This window comes from Cariama cristata, unplaced genomic scaffold (genome assembly GCF_000690535.1).
Source record: "Cariama cristata isolate BGI_N322 unplaced genomic scaffold, ASM69053v1 scaffold3376, whole genome shotgun sequence".
In the NCBI taxonomy this organism is placed as follows: domain Eukaryota; kingdom Metazoa; phylum Chordata; class Aves; order Cariamiformes; family Cariamidae; genus Cariama; species Cariama cristata.
Window position 1 is genome coordinate 17,289 of NW_009620203.1, and position 27,862 is coordinate 45,150.

Genomic DNA, 27,862 nt, shown 5'->3' on the forward strand with positions numbered 1-27,862 from the left:
TTGTCCACCTATAGTTCGTAATTTCACATAAATGCAACTTGTAGGTTTCAATTTGTTTAAAAGTATGTACTTGGTAACCTTTGAATCTTATCGGAAAGGTTTAGAAGCTGGTTGGAACTTCCCTTAATTTGGGAGAAACAGGCAAATTCTTTCAAATGATGCTGCCTACTGCCGTTCGGAAATAAAGAGTAAACATTTTTACAGGTGACAGTAAAATGATTTGTCCAATCTTTAGCTTATTTTTGTTTTAATAGTTGAGAGATCAGGAGAACTGCCAATATACTGGTTTTCTTTGAAGAAGAAAGTTGATAGGGATTTGTCTAGAGTGCGGCGGAAATGCATGTTTCATCCTGTAGGCTTTTTTGGAGGATATGACTTGGGACATTTGAATATTGGATTTTCCAGAAACTCAGTGGATTCAGTGGACCTTGTTCAGTGAACCTGATAATTTTCCAAGTTATGTGTAAGTTGAAAAGTTGTTTCTTGCTGATAGGGAGGTGGGCTGAGGGGAGGAAGAAAACAACCCCAAAATTATTTAACTATTTTGCTGTAGCTGTAGCAAGGAAAAGGGCAAACTAGAAGGGGATGTTTGGACAAAAGTAATTTTATATCTCTTCTAGCAGTGAGGACAATCCAAGCTGTTACATCCATTTAAACTGAAGTCCAACCCTAGGAAAACAGTCTGTCTGTTAGCTGCTGGAGTAGTAAATCACTGAATTGTTGGGTGAGAATTCAGAAGTTTGAATTTAATTTGAGCAGTTTTATTACTGCCTTTTGCTTCCCTTTTTGATGGACAGATAACTGTTTTTCTTTCTAGAGCAGTTCACACTGTTGCCCGAAAATTAAACTTCAGTTTCTGCATAAATTGAGCAGATCTAATTAAAAATAAAAATGTAAGCAGAAGACAGCAAAATGGCAAACTACTGTTATGTTATGCAAGGTGTAAGATAAAATTTGAAGCTAATTTTTTTCATTTTAATAATCAGTAATATCTTGGCATTCTTTGAGTATCACGTTAGTAAAACAATATGAGTCCTTGACTTTCATTAGTTTACTGCTCCTGGCTTTTCCTTCTTGACTTGTCATTTTCTTACTACCATTTTAGAAGAAAAATTATATTATGAAGAAAACTGTATGCTTACGGTATCATTTTCATCTTTTGTTGGTCATTTGTCCCGCTCCATGTATGTGCGACTCTTCGTCTGTTTATACTAACATTTTGGACTAATTTCCATGAAATTTTGTGTGAATGGTAACTTGGAGAGAAAAAAAATGAAAACTTGTTTACATTGGGACAATTATCCTGTGAATCAGACATTACAAAACAGCACAGACTTTGCTCTCCTGGATATGTGGTATGGTAAGAGATGAGGGCAGGAGAGGAAATGAGGCTTTGTAAGCTTGTTGTATAGCTACTTGTTGACTGGTATAAAACATTTATTTTGGGGGAGCATAATGAGTATGTAATTGGGCAGTTGGGCAGTACAGTCATCAGACTAGATTTTCTTTCTTTTGGCAGAGCACTGTACATTCAATTTAGTATGTTAGGAATTTCTGGAAAATGTTAGGGCGCAGTTGGTGTATTCTCTGAGGCCATTGCTCTGCTAGAAAAATTGCAAGTTTTTATGCTTTTAGTTGCCTATGGAAGGCAGCCATATTTTATTTCAACACAGCAGGCCACATAAAAATGCAGTGAAGAAAAATTGTGTTTTGTCTTACTGCCTTTACATGTGGCAAATAAAACTGGCCGTGATAGGCTTTTCAGTTACTGCTGAGATGTTGGGTATTGTGTTCCTATTGTGTTACTTTTTTTCCTCCCATATGCAGAACTTTTAAGTGTTCTGCACAAAAATGTGCATTGAAGTAACAAAGATGTCAGTTGAAACACACTTTAGAGATTTTAATTTAGGCTTATCCTAGATAAGTTTCTGTTTAAACAAGTCTTAATTAGTTTATGGTAGTGATATTTTATGGGAATAACTATCTTGCTGTTAAGTTTTCTCTGTTAACAAATAATCAGTGTCTGTCAGTTGGACAGTATTTGTTCTGTTGAGGAAGTTCAGGTTCTAATATTGTCTCTAGTTTAATGAATTTGATTGCATATTAGCTAAGACGTGGAACGTGGAGTCAGAACAGTATGTATGGAATTGAAACAAGTGGAATGAACTTCCTTGCTTTTCTGCTGCCCAGTGTTTCTTTCCATATGCCTGGTTTGTGGGCACAGAAAAGAAGACTCTCCTAGAGCCTTTCCTGAATGCCTGTTCCCTCTGGAGGGAATGAAGGGGCGGACTGCTTTTGAGTTCTAGTTACAGCACTCATTAGTGCTAGGGAGCATTTTTTGTGCTTCCTGCCCAGCTGGTGAGAATTTGTAAATTTTCCTTTATATTATCTGCACTGACACTTTTTATTATGGACAAAAAGGAGAGTTAGGATATTAACAAGGTATTTGTCTGACTGAAAAGGAAACATAAATGCTCTATCTGTGTTGGATTGTATAAAGTTAACTATTGTATAGTGCAACATTATACTACTGCAGCTACTGTAATTTTACAATTTATGCCTGGCTAAAATCTTGGGTGTGAGTGGAGATGTGTGAACTTGTTTACGGTCTTAATTTCTCAGTGTACATTTGTTTGAAGAGGATGAAAAATAGCTTTTTTTTTTTTTTTTTTTTACTGTTTGCTGGTCTGGATTGTAGATTATCTTCTGAAGATAACACTAATGTGTCTCAGTGTTCCAATTTGTGCATTTCAGTTGGAGATTTTATGTTTATGACACTGTGTGATTGTTTGACTTTTCTAATCAAGTAGCAAGAAAATTTATTTTAGCTGGTTACAAATGGATGCTGCAGTTGCTAGTATAGGTGTATAGGTTTTGGAACAGGAAGAGTTTCAGCTTGTTCTTGAAAGATGGTAGGGGAGAAGGGAGAGAAATCAGTTGCTTTATTAGAGCAGTCTAATCCTCGGCTAACTCAGAATTTCAATTTTTCTTAATTTCACAGAGTTGGTGTTAATGGAGATGTTAATAAAATATGATAATTACTAGAGAAAGTTGACTGTGTTGCAAAATGGAATATTCTTATTTCACCCTATGTTACATCTGTTTTCCAAGTCCAGCGTAGTATTGAACTCTTGTTGCAGTTCAGACTGTCTTGAATTCAGTCGTTTGGATCTGGAAACTACATACAAAAATGTTAAAGTGAGCCCTGGCATGGCAGAATCTCAAATCTGTAGTAGGCATTAAGTCACAGCCTGGTTCTTGAATTGGTTCCCAGAACCAAAGCTTTTTGTGCTTTCTGCTGATTTTCATACATAAGTGAGGAAGACGTGATTTTTATTTGAAAGACCTGAAGACAGTTACGATAATTTAACCTTGACTCTGACCTGTCCTGTGACCTGTTCATCACTAGAGAGTGTTAGTGAAGGCTTGCTCCCACGGTTGCGTCCCCTACAGCTTTATGTAACTGTAGTGCTGATGCCCTTCTTGGCCATCTTCCAGTTAGGAATAGCTCTTTCCAGATTTAACTGCTTCCAAAATAATGATTAAGCTGAGGAAGGTCACAGTGATGGTGCAGTAAACATTTCCATGGGGAGTTCTGTAACTGAATTGGAGGATTTGTAACATAATATGAATTTCCCTATGGTGCATCAAAGATGTGTACTCACAATTGCTAAATCTTAAAGTGTGCTAATAAGCATTTTAAAAGAAGTCGTCTTGTCCCTCTTTCTTGAAGGAAGTGGGACTAGTAAGGAAGATCTAACTGTAAGAGGAAAGCATGAGAATTGCTGTAAGGGAATGTCTCAAGGGACTTTAGTGTTCTGTCTACCTTATCAGGCCTGTTTCTTTGATATGGATTAATCTTAGTGATCCTATTCGCATGATCTGCTTTGCCAGGCATGCAGCTGGGAGACACAGAGCTGACTGCAAGTCACAGCCGCTTTAAAATGGCTCAGGGTTAGGTTTTGCTAATGGTGAAAGCTAGCATGTAAGTAAGGGGAACCCCTCTTCTTTTTAGAGGTAGACTTACACTTGCGGATTGCTCTCTTCATGCCATTTTAACTTGGTGGCCTTTTTAAAGATCTTTAGCAACTTTCCCTGGCAACCTGAGTTGACAATGCTTGCTTGGCTAGGTTGTTGAGAATTCCTAGGTGACTACTATGCAGGTATGTACCTTTTTATATTAAGGCAGCAAGGTTTTATGTGGTTAATTTGGTGATACAGTTTTGGTGTTTACATATGATCTTTAAGCCCTTAACTTGTCTGAAGTGCCTAAAACTTGGTTCTCTGGTGTGTCATCTGCTTTGGTCTTGGAAGTTTCCCAACAGCAAACATAGGTTTGGCAGCCCTTTCCTGTACTCGTTCTCTTGAAGCTCGGGTACTGATCCAAATGTAAAGCAGTATTACGCATAAAATAAAATGGAGGTGTGGGGGTGAACCGGCACCTGTAATTACACTGTGTAGTTGTCCTAGGCACCATTGGGTATGTATTTATGGTTGGCCCTTGTAAAAGCTCACATAGCTTGTCCTGGCAACCGGAGGCAATTGATATTGCTGAAGCAGCCATGATCAGTTTTTATGCAGCCGAGGCCAGCTCAGGTAGGGCAGGATCCCTGATTCAGGGCAAGCCTGGGTGTGCAGCCTGGGAGTTCTGCTAGGAGGACTGCAGCTGAGCGTGGAGAGGCCCAGGGGCTCCTTATGAAGAAACTGCCGCATAGTGGGTGTTTCTACTATCAGCTGTAGGTGGGTGAGACTGCTGCAGCGGCTGATACTCACTCAGAGGTGCTTTGTGACTCAGTACTGGGGCTGGGAACCAGGGCGGCAGAGAAGAATGTGAAATGGTGGGGGGATGCTGCTGAGCTGTTAGACCACGTGGGGGCTGAAAGTCTGCTCAGTGAGTTTGAGGGGTTTGTTTATGGGTTGGATAGAATTTGCTTTAAAGGATGTTATTCATTTAATATGTACGTTGTTGACTCTTATTCATGTTTGGAAAATGCATGTTGGATTAGATTCACTGTAGTGGTGTATTTAGACCACTACAGTATTTAAAAATCACCAGCATCTTGAGAACGCTGAACAAAGTGTAATGTTACTGCATCCGTGGTATGGGATTACAGTAAATTAACTACATTGGTGTTTTCTGAAGTTTTCAAGTGACTAATATCAAACTGTTCAAACAAGCCATCTGGTAAATTTTCGTCTTGTTTTTTCCTTTAAAAAGGGAGATGGTTTTACCTCATAGTAGAAATGAACTAATATGTCTGCTTTAAGCAACATACAGAAATACATGAAGAAATTTTAATGATTTTATCTTGGTTGAGTTTGGGAAGGGTGTAGTAAATAAATACAGACAGTTAACAGAATGGTTAATACGAAAATATTAAACAGCTACCTCATGCGATTATCAGTGTGTAAAAAAAGGGAAAAAAAAACTAACAGTGTGACTGATTGAGGAGTGCAGTCTTGTAATTATACTTCTTGCATACATTTAGGGGAATTAAATGTCTGTTTTTATAAATGTATATTAAAGTCTTAAATCTGGAATTTTCTAATGTACATAACATGTAAAGTCACATCATTCACTAGAATCTCAAGTTTTTTGTTGTTTTTCGTGTGCATCACAAGAGAATCGCATACCACTTTAGGCAAAATAGCATAAGAAAAAGTTTGGAGCTACTGATGGTTCAGGTTGCAGTAACTCATGCATGTGCAAATCAACCTTTAACCTTTGTAGGGTAATAAACAGATTAGTCATGGTGTACCTCTAGGTTTTTGTGATGGACTGTTTTTCTAACCTGCAGGGTTAGAGACAGAGAGGAAGTCTGAAATAGTAATTTTGTCAATGCTTGTGTCAGAAGGCTCAGAAGATAGAATTTGCATTATAATCTCTCCCATTCTGCACCATGATGTATCATTGAGTGATCTTCTGCATGTGTGGCTCTCAGAAGACTTAAAAAAATTTATTTTAATGGCTCCATTCACTTCCACCTCTCAGTCCACTATTAGTGGACTGTTCTTTGTTGTAGTTGCCCGTAAGATACAGTCTTTGCCATTTGCGAAGCACTGTGACTTCGCGTTCAGATCACTATACAGTATGTGAAGCTACTGATACCTAATGTAGTATCCCTGAGTATTTAGTAACTTCTCAGTAGGCGAAGGAAAAATAAAGGCAGGGAGAGTGTTGTATTTGGAATATCTAGTTTTTTCCCTGAAATGTGTAAGAAAATTATTTTTCTTAGTTTGGTGTGATTTATGTGAATTACTTAAAACTTAGGAAGAGGAAATCATACAAAGAAGAATGAAAGAGTTTTTCCTTGCTTAGAAATTTTTTGAGGAATGGGAGGCCTTAAGACCAGGAGATTTAAAATAAGATTGCTAAGGGTTTAATGGATGGCCTTGTTTAATTGTGCTTAGAACTGTTCAAGTGTAATTGGTCTTAGGCACGAATGTAGATGTAAAAGGTGTTGAGAATTATCTCCCTTCTCATTTCCCAGCTGTTCTTTTGTGTTCAAGTGTTTTCACAGCGAGGAAGAAAACTGGGTTACTTTGAGAAGTGGTTGTTAGGGAGGCCAGAAGCAGGTGGTGGTTTGGGAAATGCTGGTTTTGGTATTCTAGATGTTAATACCTATATTGCAGAGACTGAGGTGCAGGAAGATTAAATTAATCTGTATGTATAAACAGAAGTAGTTACCTAGAACCAGTTACAAGTAGTCTCAAGAGGGTTAAGAAAACAGCATTGCTCCAGTGAATTTAAAACCTAATTTTGTGTATCTGTGTAGGCTGTTCATAAACCTATTTAAACTTTCTGACTTAATATTGGGGACAAAATGTCCTTAATTTCTGAATTGACATGTTAGGACTCCTCCAACCATGAAAAAATGTAAAGGCTACTTGTTTATAGTGGAATGAAGTTTGAGAGTAAGACTAGTGAAGGGACATACTGCATTATTGTAACTAGAAAGGCAAAGTGAGCTTTACGCTGTGTGAAAAAGAACTACATGTATGGTCTCCTGAAATACTTCTGCATCTGAGCTATGCTGTTGTCCACTTGCCTTCTCCCCTCTCCTTTTCCCTTCCACTTCCTTAGAATGCAGATGGTTGATTTCTTGGAAAACATTCATGGTGAACAGTCTTTCTTTTTTTCTTTTAGGGACCAGTTACTCTCCACAAGAAAATTCACATAACCACAGTGCTCTTCATAGTTCAAATTCACATTCTTCTAATCCCAGCAATAATCCAAGCAAAACTTCTGATGCAGTGAGTATTTGTGATTGATATTCATCCCTATATCACCCCATTCATACACACTGTATTTTCATCATTTTGTCTAGAACAGGCTGCATGTACGTTAGCTGCTTCATTTATTTTTCCAGCATCAGTTTTTATTTGGTAAATGCTCTAAATCCAAGCTGCAGTTGTTATATGTTGTAAAACTATTCTAATTGATAATCATTAGAGCTTCAAGGTACTGTCTTGAATTTTAAAACACTAGATTATTTAAATGAAGTAGATAATAGAGAAAAATATTTTCCGTTAACTTTGTTGGTAAGTCTGGAGAGGACAGGATGATTTTACTTATTTGAGATGCATTACACATTGTGAATTTTAGGCACTTTATTATCCAAGTTTTATGGTGTGTGTTAAAAACTGCACTGAAAACAGAATAAATTTGTGAAGTATAGAGAAATTTTGAAGATAATTAATAATTTTTGAGAAAGTTGTAAGGTGCAGAAAACTAATGTTATCGCTATTGATATTACTGTATCCCACTAAACATACTATTAGAATTTGTTTCAGGGTTGATTGGAATAAAACATAGGAAACTATTGCAGAATGCAACAGGAGCATAGTGATCACATCTTTAAACTATCAAAATGAAACGGGCATTTAGAGATGGTGTAAATGGAAAGCAGTGATATTGGTGCATATGGGGACACTCTGTAGTTAAAAATGGTGGAAGATTTTAAATTTTTATATTAAAACTCTCAAGTAGTCTTTTGTGCAACACGGTTTGTATTTCAAAGGCTTACGATTCTGCGGATGATTGGTCTGAACACATCAGCTCTTCAGGCAAAAAATACTACTACAACTGCCGAACAGAAGTTTCACAATGGGAAAAACCAAAAGAGTGGCTGGAAAGGTATATGTGTGTGTCTGTTTTCATTGTATAAAGAACAAATACTCTTAACATCATTTAAGAGCAGTTGAGCTTATCTACTAGATTACTGCTATGAAAGACTGTGGTCCAAGTCTACCATGTTCCTACCTTTACCATGACCGCTGGCACCTATTTTATCCCTTGATGTTCCAGAGTGGGAGGAGGAAGTGTGGTTGGTTTGGATTTTTGTTTTTTGGTGGAGTGGTGGGCTTTCTTTTGGTTTAGGTTTGGGGATTTTTCTTTTTTTGCGGTGTTAGTGAGCTGAACTGGTATATTGAGGGCTTCAACAAGCACTGGTGTAAGGAAGCTGTGAGTGGTTGGAGTTAGCCTATCCCATCTGTAGCAGCAAGCTCTTAGGATCATTTAATTCACTTCATGTAACTTCACCTGTAGAAAGTGTTATATTATTAGATGATGTAAGTTCTTACTTAACTTGTGTTTTCTTTTCTTCAGAGAGCAGAGACAAAAAGAAGCAAGCAAAATGTCAGTTAACAGTTTTCCAAAAGATAGGGATTACAGAAGAGAGGTGATGCAGGCAACAGCCGCCAGTGGGTTTGCCGGTGGAAGTATGTGGTTTTTTTACAGTAATTTATTCTTGCCTTGTTTGCATTACTGTTTTCTTTTCCAAACTTAAAAAATAAAAAAAAAAATCCCTTTCCTTAGCTGTTTTTTCTCACCTTTTTATTTAAAAAGGCTAAAGCAGATAGCACAGACAGCTCTCCCAAATGTTGTTTCTTAAAATAACTTTGAGGCTTTACTAGTACAACACTTGCTTAATGCTTTTCACAGTACTCCTCCTTTTTGTAGCTTTTACTGCCTAATTTAATTATCTTTATAGGTAGTTATTGAAACAACTTGCATGGTTTATGGTATAGTTAGACTGTCATGATCACTGGGACCTGTCAATGTCATATTCTGAGCTTAAAAATAGAGATGCAGAAGTCTCTTCTAAAACCTTGACTTCACATCTGAAAATAATAAACTAATGAATTACAATATCAGGGTTTTTAGAGGCTTGTGTACATTATTGAAAGCATATTTTTACCATGCCAATACTCTTAGCAAAACTTCTCCTGGACTATGAATTTCTGTTACTTGGAATTTTTTTTTCCTGGTACCTAGCTTTAATCTTTGTCAATTTTTTCTGGGAGATGGTGGTGCTGTGAGATTCTTTCTGTATGCTGATGTAGTTTGCATGAATTTGTAGCATAGATCTCAGGATGATTTAAAAGTAGAAGCGACAGTATTAGTCTCCCCCATACCGCCCCTTTCTTATGACTTGACAAGGCAGAGACGTATAAAGGGCTGTTTTTCTGTGTATGCTGAAACATACTGCATATGTTAAAACATACTGTATGCTACAAAAAAGTAGCAGAAATGCACATTGGAGTAACTGTTTGCTTTGTAATAGGTGCAAATCTAGGAATCGATAAAAAGAATTACTCTGTATTTGCTTGGTATGTTCCCCATGTAGCATATTTTGAAATCTATGATCATGTGACAAATGCAGATTAGTCACTCGTTTAATATATAGTCTTCTTGAATGAATTCAACTGAAAGTAAATTCTTTGTAGTAGTACTCAAGTGACTTGAAGTGGAATTCTTTGAAGGCTAGGATTTGAAACTATTAAATTATACTCGATGTTCAGGATTTTCAATGAACAAAAGAAAAATGGCATGAGTTATCTCTTCACACTAGATAGAAGATGGAAATAATAGATTTTGATTTAGATTTTTTTTTAGGAGACTTCTAAAGTTAACTTGACTGTAACACTCTTTATAAAGCAGCCTTGCGTCAAAACACAGTGCTTAACCGGAACTCTGAATCAAGCAAAGGTCAGAGAAAATGCATTTTGTCAGTGAGTAGAATTAAATTTTGCCTTTTTTGATGCTGATCTGCTTGAGGCTTTTTTTAATCATAAGAAGTTCAATCAGCTCTAGTTGTTGATGTGCAGCTGTATTAATCAGTCACTGCAATCTTAGACAAGTTTCTAATTTAATCTTTTTTTCTTATTGCAACGTTACTTGGGGAATCCTGAAAAAAAAGTGGAAGACAAGCATTCCAGCGACACCAGTAGTATACTCCCACAGAATATTTTATCTCAAACAAGCAGGCACAATGACAGAGACTACAGACTGCCAAGAGCAGAGACTCACAGTAGTTCTACTCCAGTACAGCATCCCATCAAACCAGTGGTTCATCCAACTGCTACCCCAAGCACTGTTCCTCCTAGTCCATTTTCTCTACAATCTGATCACCAGCCAAAGAAATCCTTTGATGCTAATGGAGCATCTACTTTATCAAAACTGCCTACATCCACATCTTCCATCCCTGCACAGAAAACAGAGAGAAAAGGTATGTCTAATGAAATTCCTTCTAGTATTGAAGATGATGGATTGCATTTGCATTGCTTGTTCAAAGTATGTTAGTTGTAGAGTTTAAAGAGATTTTTCCTGTTGATTGTGTGTGCTTAGAACCCGATTACTGTTTTGATGTGTTTATGTCCACTTAAACCACATTTTCTGTGTCTTACACAACTTCAAATTGACACTGCGATATTTGCTGTTCACTGGCTTAGTCTGCAAATAATAATTTCAAATGATAATTTGAAAGATGTATTTTAGTAAGACATATTTTAATTTTTGTTCTCTCTCATGTTATTTTGGATCTTTGCCATTGAGTCCTTAGCATAGATGTGGTTACACCATTGAAAAATCATTTTGGACCATTATGTTATATGAACTGCTGTTACTGTTTGGAATGCTTGAAAGTGTCAAGCTTTTCAATAAACACAAGTACAATTCTTACAGAATGCAACACCGTTTTCTTCATGTCTGTAGCAGCTACTCCTTTGTTTTGATCTCTGCCTTGTGATATGCTGGTTCTTCAGTTCTAAAGCTGCTGAAAGTTTGTATTTCTGTACAGTACGTACCAGAAACATTTATAGTTGTCAAGTGAAGATCAGGAGTTTACTGTGCGTTGTTTGTGACCCTTGAAAAGTCTGTATTTTAGTTGGATTTGCTTCATTATTAGGGAAGAAGAGCTCAAGAAGATTGTGAGAATGAAATGTGTATTATTAGTGATAGTGTGATACTTTGGGATAGTTGAGTTCTTAGTAACATTGTGTAGGAAATATTCTATTTTGGGGGTTTTGGGAGGGGGGAAAAAGTAATTTTGGATAAATGTGTCTGGTTTTAATTTAAAATATTGCATAATTAGTATGACACTGAATTATTTTTTGAAAGATGGCTTATTGCTCTGTTGATATTTGCCAGTCTGTCTAGTTACAGAAGAATAGTGCAGTGCTGAAAATAAGACCAAAAAAGACTCTGGTCTGACATTGGTCTTGTACTCTGTGTTTACTTTCCTGCCTTGCAGTTTTCTTTAATAAAGAATTCCATCCATAGGTGCACCTGGCCATCCAAAATATTCAAACAATAGCATACATTGACAAATACTGCAATGTTAAGAAAACCATGCATGTAAAGACATTTTGTATGTTTTTCTTGAGACTTGTGCAATTTTTACATGGCGTGGTACATGAATGTTGACTATAAACTACAGAGGAACAGATGATTTTCCGGAAGCCTTTTTCTGTTCAACACAGTAAAGCAAGAAGTTAGGTGTACTAGTTTTATGTGTGTTCTTGTACTGAATACTATAGTTACCTGCTTCAGTTCAGCCTTTGTTTTGATTGCAGTTTCACGCACTTTTAAACCTGACACTGCAAAACATCCATGTCAAGTGTTATCTCCTTTAGTGTATCCTCTCTATTTTCATTACTATCTTTAAAATATACTTAAAGAAAACCCTTAGTATTACTCCATTCTGGCATGTACTTGATTCCTGTTTGGTGTGTGATCAGACTTCAAACTGGATATTCTTTCCCTGCTTTACTGCATACCATTATTAGTTGCTTCCAGTTAAATTGAGCAGCTGAATCTTCCTGCAGTTGAAGGAATTTCCAATTGTGACAACTGCTACAAATGTTGGCAGGGAGTTCTAGTATTTCTTACATAGAACATTCATTTGAGAACATACAGTTGGGTATGAGTAGTGAAAAGGATCGCACAGGGCGGTCTTGACACTACAAATCCTACTTTAGAATCTGTGTTATCATGGACGGTTCCATATTAAATAATTACTTAATTTCTGTGTTCCTATGTAGTGGGTTTTTTTTTAATTTTACATGGGTTAAATGGATAGATTCTCTGTAATACTCATCCCTTATTGATATAAGTGTTTCATGGCACTTCATTGTAAGTAAATATAATACTGAGCTTCACACAGGATGAATTACAGAAAGTTAGTAAGGAATTGAAGAATTAGAATAGATGAATGTTAGGCTTGAAATACTCCAGAAAATGTGAGTTTTCACGTGTTGCTTGAATTTGCCTCTATTCTTACAGAAACAGAAAAATTCAGTGCAGCTTATATCATGATAAGAGATCATTCAAAGAATATGTTGTCGTCTTGCCTTTTTCTATTTTTTTGTGCATGTTGGACTTTCTTTCCTTTTTTTTTTAAAAAAAATATGACCAGTAAAATTTCTGTAGCATTTTACATATTTAAATTTAAAAGAAGGGAGGAAACAGTGCTGTACATTGGGTTGGTTTTGGATTGTTTGCATCTGTTGCTCGTTCTCCCAGAGGTGACTGTGAACCTATAGTACTATGGGTATGCAGTTTTTAAAGTATTTGTTAGTAGCTGTTAAACAAAATGAAAAAAAAAAAATCTTCCTGAGACACTGGGTTGAAGCAATCTTCTGAAAATATCCTTGTAGAATCAGAAAATAGTCTGAGAGGTTTGGTTTTACACTAGTAAAGCAAACAGCCTTTGCTCTTTTTCTGTTTGCTAGCTGTGCTGTCCCTCTCTCTTTCTAAGAAGAGATAAAGCTGTATTTTTTGCTTGTAAAAATAGCTTGGTCCAAATGACTGAATAATATGTGCAGTAGTCCTTGCCTAAATGAGTTCTTGCTTATTGTCAATGTGTTGCTGGTAGCCTTATGCCAGTATATATGTACCATTGTTTTAATAGTTCTGTTCTTAGTGTGTATTTTTTAATGTAGTAATAGTTATGAACAACAAAACAACAAAAAAACACAAAAACCAACAACACCACTTTTTTCAGCTCAATCTCTTTTGCTGCAGGGGTATGTTGTAGTCCCGCAAGGAGATTGAATAAAATCCCTGGCTGAACTATAGCTCAGCTGTTAGCAGTAGTCCTCTGCCCTCAATGGCTGGCAGTAGTGGAGAGTTCCTGGGGAACTATTTGACCTCTACCCTTTGGTTTGAATGTTCCAGTCAGAATCTGCTGCTTCTGTTTGTGCTCACTGTGAGTGCTTTATGCAGGTAAAGTGTGGGGTTGCTTTTCCTACTTTTCAGCTGCTTTATCTGTAGGGCACATCACATTTTCCTATTTCTAATTCAGTTACTGAATGAAATGTTGTATTGTCTGTATCTTAACAGTATGTCTGTCTGTAGGATACTTCTTCTCACAGCTTTCATGCAAGTCCCATCAGGCAGGACTTCTGTTTCTAGTGCAGCAATACTCTCAAATTTTTCTGAGAGAACTCAGCAAGCTGGCCAGTACAATGCTGGGTGGGCTATGACCCTGATGCTGACAGATTAAAGTGGCTGGTCAGTGGCAGCTGAGCTTCTTCCTCATCCTTTTCTCACTCCTGTGGTTTTCTTACTTGTAACTCTTGCTTGTCTTTAGCAGTCAGTTATTAACATTGCTCCTGGTATCGTTGCATCTTCTTTGGCTGAGTTTTGCAGTTTAAGTATATTACTCAATTCATACAGTGGTTAGAAAAAATTACACTAGTGAGACTGTTAGAGGTTTCTTCCAGTACTTTATACTTGTTTGCTGAGCGTTGCTGTTATGTTTATTTTGGCACCAGAGATAAAAAACGAAAATTCAGTTTTAAGACTGGAGCAATCAAAGTGAGAAAAATACGGGATTTTTTGTGTTTTAGGTAATTTGAGTGTATTTGAGAACCCAGTTACTGTTGTTGCCATAGTTTCATTTGGACAAATGTGTTTACAAAATGCATTGCTTTTAAATATTTATAGAGTTTCCTGTGACTTAAGGTTCTTAGTAGATCAGAACTGAACTATGTAGAAGAGGTAAAAGTGGCTTTTACCTCTTGGTGGTGGACTATACACTTAAGGTACTTCAGCACAGATGTGTGTGTTGTCATTCTTAATCATCAGCAGTAAATCAAGCAGTTCAGTTAGCTGTTCTAGGTGGTAGTTGTTTAATCAGTATAGCAGAGGTGAAGTTTATGAGGCAATAAGGCATTGAATTTCTGAAAATTTTTGTAATGCAAAATTACATTAATCTCCCACAGAGAGTACACTGTGAGAGTGCACATGCATGACTTGCTAGCAGAGCAAAGGCACAGCTCAAGCTCACAATGGAGTGATTGGGTAACATTGTAGTGTTGAATCTGAAGGACTTTGAATGCATTAGTTTTGTTTCAAATGGCATAAAAAGATTTCATCAGCAGTGAAAGCTATTGGAACACTCAAAGGGTCACATTGATAATTTGAGAATTATCTAGTCAACAGGAGTGGGTAATTTCCGTGTCATTAAAAAGAATCTTTGTTGAAATAAATCAGCTGTCCATATATGTGGCAGGGTAAGAGCAAGCTATACATAGCAGTATTTTAAAGCTACTCGTTGCATAGGGAGTCCTAGCATCGTAGTTGTCAGAAGGACTGTGAAGGAAGTTATTGCACAAAAAATGCATTTCCTCTTTTTGTTTCTTTTTTTCCCCACTCACTTCGCTGTCACACTAACATGCCTGAGTTAACTCCGCATGCCATGGGTGAGGGAGTGAGCAAGTACTAGGAACAGGTACCTAAAGGACTGCAGCAGGTGGAACGGGGTGACTGAAGCACAACAGAGGTGTGGGAGTGTTGATGTCAAGAGCTCTTCATTGAAACAGAGTAGCTGAACAGTCGAAAGACTTAGTTTTTCACCCCCCTGCATTAAAGGTAGTCTGAATAACTTTAACTGTAACATACTAGGCCTTTCAGAAAGACATTCAGTAGTGGATCAGATGTTTGCTTAAGAGCAAAGGTTCTTGTCATAAGGGGCAGAGATTGGCAACAGCAAGGTTACGAAGCATTTTAATATACTGCCTCAAACTGTGAGAGGCTAAGCGTTTGCCTTCTTGTTTCTGGGTTGTAATTGAAGAACATTGTGGCACAACTGCTGAAAATGATCTGTAGTGTTTTTTCTGAAAGGATTACTTGACCTTGTTACTAAAAAATTCACACTGCTTGGAAATAGGGAGTGTAATGTTCCCATTCTGACTTGACATGATGTTTCTGGGGCAAGCGATAGCTTCCAGTTTACTTCAGTTCAGATACCTTTTTGCAAAACCTACAACAAAGATACACCTTTGTCATACAGGTTCTTGTCATAGAGAATACTGACTGATAACTTGGACTTTTCTCCTTTTTGTCCAAAAGATGTGATTGCAAGTCACACTCCGGCAGAGTAGGTATGAATAGAAAGATCTTTTCTAATCATTGTGGTCTTCAAAAATTAGTTTCATTATGAAAAGGTTTTTTCCTGCTCCATTTTAATGTAAAACCTATTAATAGTTCTTCACATTAAGTTAACCTCCACATCTAGTTGGTTTTGTTTGCCATCTGATTACTTTGTTTTCCAATTATTTTTTTTTTTTTGGATGGCTTTATTTCTCGCCTGTTTCTTTTTCCACATGATTAAAGTTGACAGTCCAGAAACTTGTTTAGTGCTGTATGTAGGCTGCATCTAATTAGCTTCTTTACATGATTGTCAGAAAGCATGCTGTATTTTCATATTGTTGCAACAAAGTGAATAAATTTTTTTTAGAAGTTTTCTTAAAAGCTGCAGAAATTGAAACTTTAATGGGCTTAGCTTATCATGGAAAAAGTTGTGCAAAGTCATATTTTTAAAATAACACAAAAATTAAAAAATAATCATAGACTCATAGAATGGTTTGGGTTGGAAGGGACCTAAAAGATCATCTAGTTCCAGCCCCCCTGCCACGGGCAGCGACACCTTCCACTAGACCAGGTTGCTCAAAGCCCCATCCAACCTGACCTTGCACAATTCCAGGGATGGGACATCCACAGCTTCTTTGGGCAACCTGTTCCAGTGCCTCACCACCCTCACGGTGAAGAATTTCTTCCTAATACCTAATCTAAATCTACCCTCTTCCAGTTTAAAGTCATTCTCCCTTGTCCTGTCACTACAGGCCCTTGTGAAAAATCCCTCCCCAGCTTTCTTTTAGGCCCCTTTTAGGTACTGGAAGGCTGCTCTAAGGTCTCCCCAGAGCCTTTTCTTCTCCAGGCTGAACAACCCCAACTCTCTCAGCCTGTCTTCAGAGGAGAGGTGCTCCAGCCATCTGACCATCTTCATGGCCCTCCCCTCTAGACTCGCTCCAACAGGTCCATGTCCTTCTTGTGTTGGGGGCCCCAGAGCTGAAGGCAGTACTGCAGGGGGGGTCTCACCAGAGCAGAGTAGAGGGGGAGAATCCCCTCCCTCAACCTGCTGGTCACACTTCTCTTTAAGAAATAGTCTTATTTTTTATTTATTCAGAGGAAGAGCTAAAATGTAAATTTTAATTAACAAAGTTTTCAACAGTTCAGAAGATTGCACTGGGCTATGTTCTGCTTTTGGTGTTAATTTATTTTTTTGAAATTATTATTTAAGAAATTTTCCTTGGGACTTTTTGTGATAATAGCTGAAACTTTATGTGAGGTTGAGGAGTCATTTGCATAGCATTTGTATGGAAATTGGTGTTGACAGTGAAGAGGCTGCAGAGTTGCCCTGTCCGATAGCAGGCGACTTCAGTCTTCATCTATCACTTTTACAGGCCTTGCAGCATAGGTAATATTTTCTTTTAAGAATTTTTTTTTAATATAAGACACAGAACAAATTTGCATTTTCTGTTGGTAAAATGCCAATTATAGGTTCAAGATTAGTCTGATTGATGTATTAATGGTTCAAATTAGGTTTATGAATGACTGCCGTGTAATCCAAAGCCTTATTTTGCGATAATACTGTACATAGCTTGTTAATGAATATGAACTTGTGTTGACACAGGTGTGGAGACCAGTGTATCCGAGTTGTAAAACTAAAGGACTTAATTTGTAAAGATATTTAACTTTTCTCAGTATGATGTGTTCATTTTGACTGTGTTTCCTGACAATTAAGGCTTCACATGCATTTAAGAATTACAGGACGGTATAATTCTAACTAAGCATTTTTTTAAAATCCTAGTAAATGTTTTAGAAACTAGGAAATAGTGTTTAAATGTTGACAAGTAAACTCAACTGTGTGGCAAAACATACAATGAAACAGTCTGTCAAAGCAGATCAGAAAGGGTGCATTAGAGAGGAAAAGGAGGGAGTGAGAAGTTTCTGCTTCTATTTGTGGAAAAAGCAAGGGAAACGCACACACTCCAGTGAGTGATACTGAGGATTTTTGTGAAACAAATATTTCATCTTGAGGGATTTTGACTAGTTGTGGTAACTTGAAGGGCAAAACTCACAAGCTCTGTATAGCATCATAAATGAAACCATTTTTAAACCTTTGTAATTATTTTATAGAAAAATGGATGTGTAAATATTTAGAGGCTTTGTTTTATCAGCAGTATTTCTTGGATTTATTTCTGTGAAATCAAGCATTCAGTCTGGAAGCCACAGAGTGTAAGATAGGTTGGTTTAAAACAAGGTAATGAAAGTTGTGATTATACGGAACTAATCTGTAGCCTATATTTTTTAGCATGTTTGTTTTTGTCACAAAGGAATTTCGCTTTGTAGAGAAGAAAATATCTGTTTAGACTACTTAATATAAACAAGAAATAGTTGTGTTTCCACAAAAAAGTTTACTTTTTTTTTTAGCGGAAACAGTTTTATACCCTTTATTTCACTATGAATAACTGAAATTACTTAATTTGTGAAGTGCAGTGATGCTGTGAGCATTCATTGTACTCTACATCCTCTATGGTGTTAAATAAATTATAATATGATGTACATGTAGATAGTCATAATCATAGAGAGGTATTCTTTTGTAACATTTGAACTGTTGTTGGTTTTGTAATGTTAACCATCTCAAAAGATCGGAATGCTAGCGTTAGACGCCATCCTTTTTTCATATAATTTTCTTTAGGTGTTTAATCTGGGTGATTGTACAAAAAATATCTTTCACGGGTATATTTTAACACATACTTAAATATACCTGCAACAATACAGCTACAGAATAGTGTCTCCATATTGTGTAAAAGAAATAACTGGACTGTGTTGGGATGATTCAATTCAGTTCGCATTTTTATAGCAGAGAAACTCACCCAAACTTTTTACAGACCTCTTGGAATTCAATGGTTTTGTATGACATACTGTGAGTCCTTTTATTCAAGAAATTAGTGAATACCCAGAACTGGTCTTAAGGTTTGTCTTCACTGCATTGTTAGCATGAGTTTGCCTTTGATTCAGTTTATTTTGTGCTCAAAACTGCAACATAGGTGAAAAATAACTCCAGCTGTTTGGTATAGTGGTGTAGCTCAGGTGAAGCTCAGGTATTGCTTATGTGAATTAATAATATTGTAGTGAGTTTCTTCTTTACTTAAAATAACTCAATCTAACTGTGAAGACAAGCCTAACTGTGTCAAGTATGTTTTGAAATTAGTGCTGGCAGTTGGTTAGTATTTTTTTGTTTTGTTTTGTTCATTTTTGAATTAGGGTGTTTTATTGGTTTGTTCGTTTGTTTGGGTTTTTTTGTAAGATTCTCTAAACTAGGATAGGACACTTATACATATAAGTACTAACATGCCCCATTGTGCTTAATTCCCTTGCTTTTGTCTGCTAGTGTATCTCGTTGTCCTTATTTGGACTGTGACAGATCTAAGTTCAGTTTAAACTTTACATGTTTTTGTTTAGTATGATAAGATTCTTGTTTGCTTGATGTGTCTTGACTTGCAGTTGTCTTAAGTTTACTTTGAACACCATAACTTAAGATTTTGTATGTAATACTTCTATAACAAGGACTTTTACTAATGACTTACTGTTTTAAGGAGAGCTAATACCTAATCAGCTGTCCTAGTCACATGTTACTGAAAACCACATAAAAATTTTGTAACTGTGTTTTTTCATGTTCAGTCTTTGTAGCACTTGTTGTCCCTTTGTAAATTCTTTTTATGAAAGCTCCTGGCCAAATGACCAGGTCCCTTTACAGATACATTGAAAACCAACCCTTGTCCTGAGGAGCTTGTAACTGGGCCGCCTCTTTTTTAGAAGTTTGCCTGAAACATCAAAATATGTCTGTGTGCCCTGCCTGCTGCATCATTGCAAGCTGTCAAATTTGGATTCTTCAGTGGCTTGGTTTGTTTTCTTGTTTAGATTTCTCAGCTACTTTGACTGGGAGAGTTGGTTTTTCTTGAGTATTTACGACCTATTATGAACTATTTCTACTGTAACTGCATGGAAGCAGAAGCCCCCTTTCTTTTCACTGAGATATCTAGTCTCATTTGATTTACGTATTAATACTCAGTTCAGTCATTTTTTTAATTTTTATTAGTGTTCTTCTCCCAGTTAGTTTCAAAAGTTGCAATTAAGACTGACAGAAAACAAAAGCTTTTAGAAATTTTGTAACATTTTATTCTTATGTAGTAAAAGAAAACAAGAACTTTTCATTTTTCTTCTTTACTAAAAGTCAGCCTCTTCTTACCTTGACCATCTCTCCAAAAAAAAAACCCAACCCCAAAACCAAACACACCTTTAGAGAAAAAGAATTTGTCAGCCAATCATTTTAGCTTTCATTTGGATTTTTCCCTGAAATGTAGAATATCCAGGTTAACATTCTCTGCCCAGTTTGAGGTGGGTTTAAAATCCAGGTATTCAATATTATGGGGAAGCATCCTGGATCCATATCCATCTTTCCACTCTTCATCCAACCTGTTCGGTACTATTGAGGCATTAGTCTTGACTGAATTTGAGGGCAGAGGGTCTCTGATGGGTTTAATGGAGATGAGAGAAGAGGAAGCTAAAATTGAAATATAGTGGTCCAGGCTTCTTAAAGGAAGGCTATTTGAAGTGACTGATGGTAGACCTGTAGTAAATGAAAATACTTTAAGTGCAGGAATTTCTCACACTACTGGAATGGAGGAGAAAATTCTGTGTTAACTGGAAGTCAAATTTAAAATTAATTAAATAACTCACATTAATTAGAACAAATTGCCATACAGTATAATTGAATTTAAGTACTAAGCATTTCTGTGGATAATAAATGTTGATATTCACTAAAATGAGATTAATAAAAAAAAGGATATAGGTTCTGATGCTTCAGGAGAAGCTGATAAATTTGAAATTAATTATGGGCAGATACACTTTTAGATGTTTTTCCACTCTGCTGTGGGGATAACAGCTCTTGTTTTATATTTCTAGTACAGCTCATTATCCTGTCTGTGAATCCTAAGCAATGTATCTGGACTGTGTGTAATAGCATTCATCTTTATTTTGTAGCTTCCTGTAGTCTAGTATCTGAGTGAATAAAATGTGGCTTATACCCTCCTCTCAGATTTGACATATTGACCTATAAAGTCCATGGGCTATAAGGTTCATAGTATATTTTCCAAAGAAAGACTGGAGTCATGAGTAAAACATAGAATATGGGTATATGCACAGTAAAAGAAAAAATCAGTAAGGATTTTTTGGCCCACATTTGTCCTAAAAATTAGAGGGGAAAAATTCCCATTTGTAATAATGGCAGCTTTCAGTCCAGTATCTTGAAGTGGAAAAGTTTTTTTTTGTGTGTGTGTGTCTTCCTAAGAAATATTAGGTTCGATAGCATAAATTACACTAGATATCAAACATTTTCAGTTTTTGTTACATTCATGGGGGGACTTCTTATAATCATAGTTAAGCATTTGATCTTCTGAATTTCATATGAATATTGTACTAGTTAGAAGTTGTCAGGTTTTATTGGGGAAAATGAAAATTACTGTCTGTCTTCTGTTCAGAGTCTGCATCTGTGGACAAGTCTGTATCCCATTCTTGCACAACTCCTTCTACATCTTCTGCTTCTGGACTGAATCCAACTTCTGCGCCTGCTTCATCTGCTCCTACAGTTCCTGTCTCACCTGTCCCACAATCACCAATTCCCCCGTTACTTCAGGACCCAAATCTCCTTCGACAGCTGCTGCCTGCTCTGCAAGCCACCCTGCAGCTTAATAATTCTAGTGTAGATATATCCAAAATCAATGAAGGTAAGGATTCTTTAAAGTTGATGTAATCTCTTAGTTACACGCATTAGTATATTATTGGATACTAAGCTGTGGTAAATGCAAGCCTTACTTTAAATGAAAAGTGAATAAATGAATCCCTAGATAAAGTGGGGATTGTTTGTGGGTTTTTGTTTGATTATTTTTTTTGTGTGTGTGTGGTGTTGTTGGTTTTTATGGGGGGAGTGGGGGGGGGGGTTCTGTGAAACATTTTTAATTTAGCCAAGTAATGTTAAAGGTTGTTAAGCTAATAAATGCTGATGTACATGTATGGTCTAATTGAGACTGGTGACTTAATCGCTGTATCAGCATTCATCTGTTGCACAAAATTTAGTTAGAGCATTTTGTTCTCTTGTTTCATGCAATGTTCTTGTTTTCTGTAGTTTGTGCTGCTATTCTAATAATATGTGTTTGCAAATACTGAAACTTCTAGGGATTCTTGAATCTTATTGCCTATCCACTATTCTTCTTTAGCAGAACATGTTAGCTTCCCTGCACAAAGACTGTGTATTAGTAATTTTGCTAGCAAGTTTAATTTTGTGCATGTAATCAGTATATTCCTTTGGTTTTTGTCACATTGGCCTAGTTTATTAGAAGAAAGTTTAGGACTAGCTATAATGCCTTTTGCTGCAAGAAAGGGTAGAGTTGATGCATTTTTGAATGGAGTTTTATCTAATGTGGTGTCTGCATATGGTAGGTCACTGATGAAGAAAGTGGTGTGGGATTTTTTTGTTTGCTTCTTTGAACTTCTTGCACACTGATCACCGATTTAAATAGGAAACAAAACATTTACGTGTAATGCTCAGAGTTTGGTATCTTTAACTTTTAAGAACTGCAAACTGTGAAAGTCAAAATAACAGTAAAATTTTACTGTTATGTATGTTAGGGTTGTTTATAAGGAAAAGCTGTCAACTGACTTCCTTTTAATCAGCAAATATTATGGCTTCATTCGGTACTAATAGGTGAGTAGGTTATTGGGGGTTTTATCCTGTGCAGGGAGAAGCTTTTAAGACTGTAGTGCACTAGGTTGGGCTAAAAAAGTAGGAGTCTCCTGGTTCATTGTGCTACAAAATGAAAAGTCCAATCAAGACTCCAACTGTGTTTTATTAGAAAGCTGCCAATTAAAATTCCTAGTCATCTTCTCTTGCCATACCTGAGCAGCAGTTCTGTCTTGGAACAAGAGTGTTTATAATTGTTCTGATGGCACGAGAGCCTGGCTGGCAGAGACACGTGAGCATTGTGACCTCACTGTGCGCAGCAGGACTGCGCTTACTGCGCACGTGATGCAGAGTTATTCTGTGTTTGTGCTGGTGAGTCAGTTTTTTCAAATTTGTGCATGGGTAGTGTATGTTCAGGAAATATCCCACAGAGCCTGTAGACCTTTTTGGAAAAATTAGTTCAGAAACTGGGTCTCATCAGCTCATACTGTAAGATGCTCTTCCTGTGTAGTGCAGTTTTAAAACAGTTGGTTGAAAATTATTAATTTTTTACTGGAGGAGGGGGGAATGGGACAGCTAAACATAGAACACATAAGGTTAGGGGGTTTTTTGTTTGGAATTTTTTTTTTTTATTAAGAGGAAACACTGTCTGGATTTTTAACTTGAAGATCTTTTCTTTTTCCTTGAACAGGAAGTCTTCTCCCCCACCCCTCCCCCCCATCTCTTTTAGTGAGTTAAAGTGATACCGCTTTTTTGCCTTTTTTTTTTTTTAATTATTGTAGTTTAAAAAAAGGTCACACATTCGGCTTACTAAAATAACAAATTGAACAAATGTTCTCTTTATGTTTACAAGAATTATTATTGATTCATAAGGTCAAGCTGAAGAGTTAAAGTTATTTTCTGATAGAATTTTTTTAAGCGTATGTCTCAAAGATAAAACTACTAAATAAAGGACTTCGTTAGACATGCCAAGCATTTGTGAATTGAATTCAAGTCATTGAAAAATAGTTCAGGTGGCTTTTTGGTCTATTGTGGACACAGGAACAAAATCAGAAAGAAAATATGGCTTAAATGTATTTAGCCAGTTTGAACAGTTTAAAGTGATGTTCTAGAATTGTCAGTAAAACAGAATGTTTGTTTTTAGTTCTAACAGCAGCTGTGACACAAGCCTCTCTGCAGTCTATACTCCATAAAATTCTTACTGCTGGACCATCTGCTTTCAATATCACTTCCCTAATTTCTCAAGCTGCACAACTGTCTACGCAAGGTATTCAGAGTCTTCTTTTCACTTATGTAAAATTGTTATTGTGCATTTTATAAAGGCTGATACAATTGAAACTTGTAGAAGCTGTCTCTTGTCGTATCTTTGGCCATCTGGTGTGAAGGATGTTGAATGACTTCTTTTCCCAAAGACAGGATAAGAAATTGTTACTTGGGGAGCAGGAAGCTAACATGCAACTAAGTAAATGTGCTTCTCTGTCTTGCCTTGCAGGGTTTTATTTGTATGTGAACTAACTGTATATGACTAATGTGAAATATGTGCAAGACCCTCTCAATTTATTCTAAATCTTAATTAGACATTTTTTAATGTTCAATATAAAACACACCTCTTCCTTGGTTGAACACCCTTCTTGTAATACTGTGCAACTGTGACTCTTGGGGGAGGCCTTAGATTCTTAAAAGAAAATTTATCTGGTGGAGGTTTTTTGTAGTCTTCTGTAAATAGTATTTTTCAGCTCCCAGGCAAGATATTCCTTTAGGTACCTTCAATACGTTCTGGTTTGTAACTTAATAAAGCTAGAAACTTAAACCAAAACAATAAATGCAGTCGTGTTATTGAGTAGGTAGGCAGTATTATGCTACTGCTAATTTTTAACCAGTAATTAAAACATGGGCAGGGGACTGTTGGTAGATGCCTAGAATTGGATGAATAGGTTTCTAGATAAAATGTTTGTTCATTCTTTCAGTTAAGTTGAGCGCTCTAAAATGGAAATCACAAATGAAACTAATTTAGTCTCTTCATGTGTAAAAACGGTTGCATAATAGCTTCTTCTCTTTTCCATTCCCCTCAAGTTTTAGAAGTGGAGGGTTTGGGGAAAATGCAATTCTTTAGTTAGGATTATTATTGAACATTTGGTTGTTCCAGTTGTTCACTCCCCCAACTGCCTCAAGGTGAATATGTTTGTATATTATCTAATACAGCATACTCCAAAGTACCAAAAGAAGATCTAATTCACGTTTAAGATAGGATATGGTTTTATTAAAAATAATCTTTTTTTTTTCCTTGACAGCTCAGCCATCTAATCAGTCTCCAATGTCTTTGACATCTGATGCCTCATCGCCAAGATCGTATGTATCTCCAAGAATAAGTACGCCTCAGACTAACACTGTTCCGCTTAAACCTTTGATGACCACACCACCAGTATCATCACAGCAGAAGGTAAGTGCCTTTTGATTTATGCCATATTGTAGTAGGAAACGATTGGCAGCAATACCTATATATATCCATGTGCTAGCAGTTACATGTAGGGTGATAAAATATGCATGTTATCTTTCCCAATGGAAACAGAAACAACTGGAAGCAGCTACTTGGCTGCATTTTTGCAGTACAACTCTAGCATGGAATTCTAGTACACTATTCTGTTCTTGAAGAGAATCTTATGCTCACTTCAGGTGCTGTCTGGAGGTATTACCAAGACATCAGTATTTTAACATATTTAAATGGAAAGAAAAACTTACTCCAAAGGCAACAGCTGATACATTTCCCTAGACTTTAGCCAACAGATTTTTAGAATGGGAGAGAGATTCTTGGGGAAGTTGACTTGATGTAGTCTCAAATTTGGTTTAGAAACGTTATAGGTGTTTACAAGGTCAATAACATTATGTCCCTTTCCCTTCCCGCTCGCTCACCACTTTCATTCATAATTCCTTAATTGGATCAGTGACTAGGAAACGTTAATTGAGGCTTACAAATAAACTCCTAAGGGTCTTCCTAAGGATGAAGTAGAAAACATAATGTTGTATTTTTTACCTTTTTTTTTTGTGTGTGTGTGTGATCCCTCTAGTGGGTCACTCTAGAGGAAAAATACCTTTTGCAGAATCTGAGCTCCGTATTCCATATCCTACAAGTGACAATATTGAGGAATAAATAGGGTTGAAGCTGAGTGAGTGAGTTTATTTTCTCTGTCCAGCAGATCAGAGACTCTTTTTCCTGTGTACAGGTGAGGAAAGTGGATGTAATTGGAGGCACTCAAGATGAACTTCCCCTAAAGAGTTTTTCATTTTCCTTGTTTAAAGACTTGTGATTCATATTAGAGAGCAAGGGTGGGAAGAGATACTGGGTTAAAGGACCTATTATGAGGGAGGATTTTGTTGCTAAAGGGGACTGAAGGCACAGCTATTGATTTGCACCCTCTGGTGGAAAGTAACCTTTTACATTCAAGGTAGTTTTGTAGTGATAGGTAGAGCTGCAGGGCCTAACACTTGTGTGCCTTTTAGGCAAGGTTAAAAAAAACCAACCAAACAAAAAAAAACACTTTAGTGGTTTACAGTGTTGTTCTGGCTGTCAAAAATGGAAGTCCATTGAGGAGGATTTGGACCTGTCTTAGAGATTTGCTGTTTTCACGCAATGGGAGCTTGTCCTGTCTCTTCATTGTACAGATCTTTCTTTCAAGATTGAGACCCTTGGATTTTAACCCAGTCTATCAGTATGTTGCTCAGTGTATGTAGTATCTTATCAGTGTAAGAAGCATGACTCGAGACTTTGGCATGAGACTAGTCTTGTTTGACTTTTCTTTTTTTTTTTTTTTTTCCCCCCCCCTTAAAATCTGTCCACCACCCCACACCCACCCCCCTTAGCTAAGCAAAGGCATATTTCTTTCAATTTTCTGGTTGGAAGAGAACCATGCATGTCTTGAAAGCCTTTAAGGAACACTTATCTTCAGGAGGTCAGATGGTGTTCCTCATTCTAGTCTAAACACCTTCTTTTCTTTCGTTTGAATTTTTTCATGGGCACAAAGAAAACCAAGTGATTCTCCCAGTTTGTTGTGATTGACAGTGGTACAGTGAATTGTGAAAACCTCGTGTGTACTAATCCTACTTGTTGTCTTTGTTTCTGCTCTTTGAGTGCGTCCTGAATCTATGTGGTCACAACCCATAGCTAAGTGACAAGTAACGAAATTATGAAATAGCAGACTTGAAACAAAGAAGGGAGATGTCTGGCACTTTCAAATCCTGGGATATGAAAAAGAATCTTCTTAAGTTGTTTACTGTGAGTAACTGGAATTTGATCTGTTCTGGTCTCTGTAACCCAGAGATCTGGATCTTTATAAATAAAGTTCTGATTATCAGCTACATTATAAACATGGCAAAAGCTTTATGCTTTGGTATTTTCTTTATCTACAGTGTTTTCTGAAAGAAAACTTGAACAAAGGACAGATCAGCAGGCTTTCCACACCCCAAGACATTTATCATTGTTTTATAAATTTAGCTTCTTTAGTAGTATTTATCATCCTGCTACAGATGTTTTCCTGTAACTGTACAGACAAACTTGAACCCACTGCCTTTCACACAGTATAAAGGCCAGCGTTATACCTATCAAGTAGGTGGTGTGGTAGTCAACTATGCCTTAAGAGAAAGTGAAGGCAAGCCAAGTGGTGTAAGTAGGTCCAGTCTGTCTTGGTGGACTGACTGTATAATTGAATATGCTTTTGGATACACAAGCCTTCCCTTAGATTTTCAGTAGAAGCAAAATTTCAAGGCTAAATGCAGGTTTGAGAAGAGTTGATCTGAGTTTAGTGCCACTCCTCAAAAAAAACAACAAAAAAAGTGTTGGTTATTTTATGCTTTGTCTGATATGAGAATCTACTTATATGCAGGGCTCTGTGATTGCCTATAGTTAGTGACTTGGCGTGCAGGATTTCACCGCTGGTATTTTCGAAGAAAGATATTGTGTGGTTTATTGATAAATGCATAGAAGTTCTTCTGAAAGTGGTGACATCTGTATTTTGATGAGCATACTGTGACACATTTTGAAATTACTATATTTTAATTCATCTTTCCTTAAGATTGTACCACAATGAGGTGAGATTGCACATCTGGTTTATTTTTTGAAGCACATATAATGTGATTGCAATCAAAGTGTTAAGTGTAGTAAATTTCCGAGTTACTCATTCCAAGCTGTAATGTCTTTGCTTCAGAATGCCATTAATCCTGATGGACTGTTGTGCATTATTATATGTATTGGCAAGTTTTCACTCTGATCCCTCTGAGGAAGTTATGACTCTTGCTACGCTGGGATATCATAGACAAAAGCTTTCTGTTTTCTAGGTACCTTGAGTAGCTTCACAGATCAGCTAAACATAATTAGTAGTACGCTTGACAGCAGGATCTTTTCTTGGGTTTTGAGTTCCTCAAATCTGGTGCTAACAACAGAACTGTTGAAATATTAACATGAATTGTTTGTATGTTAGTCCCAGAAGTAACAAATT

General features: G+C 36.7%; 1 protein-coding gene across 2 annotated transcripts in view; it reads left to right on the forward strand.

Moving 5' to 3' along the window:
• WAC (WW domain containing adaptor with coiled-coil) overlaps window positions 1–27,862 on the forward strand; it is a 61,178-nt gene that overhangs the window by 16,250 nt on the left and 17,066 nt on the right. The window contains exons 2-8 of one of the 2 annotated variants that reach the window (XM_009701521.1): window positions 7,148–7,254; window positions 8,022–8,137; window positions 8,609–8,721; window positions 10,203–10,511; window positions 21,175–21,420; window positions 23,518–23,640; window positions 24,665–24,813. In XM_009701521.1, the coding sequence (XP_009699823.1) occupies window positions 7,148–7,254; window positions 8,022–8,137; window positions 8,609–8,721; window positions 10,203–10,511; window positions 21,175–21,420; window positions 23,518–23,640; window positions 24,665–24,813 (1,163 nt within the window). The remainder of the gene's footprint in view (window positions 1–7,147; window positions 7,255–8,021; window positions 8,138–8,608; window positions 8,722–10,202; window positions 10,512–21,174; window positions 21,421–23,517; window positions 23,641–24,664; window positions 24,814–27,862) is intronic. The other variant, XM_009701522.1, reaches the window with a different exon arrangement.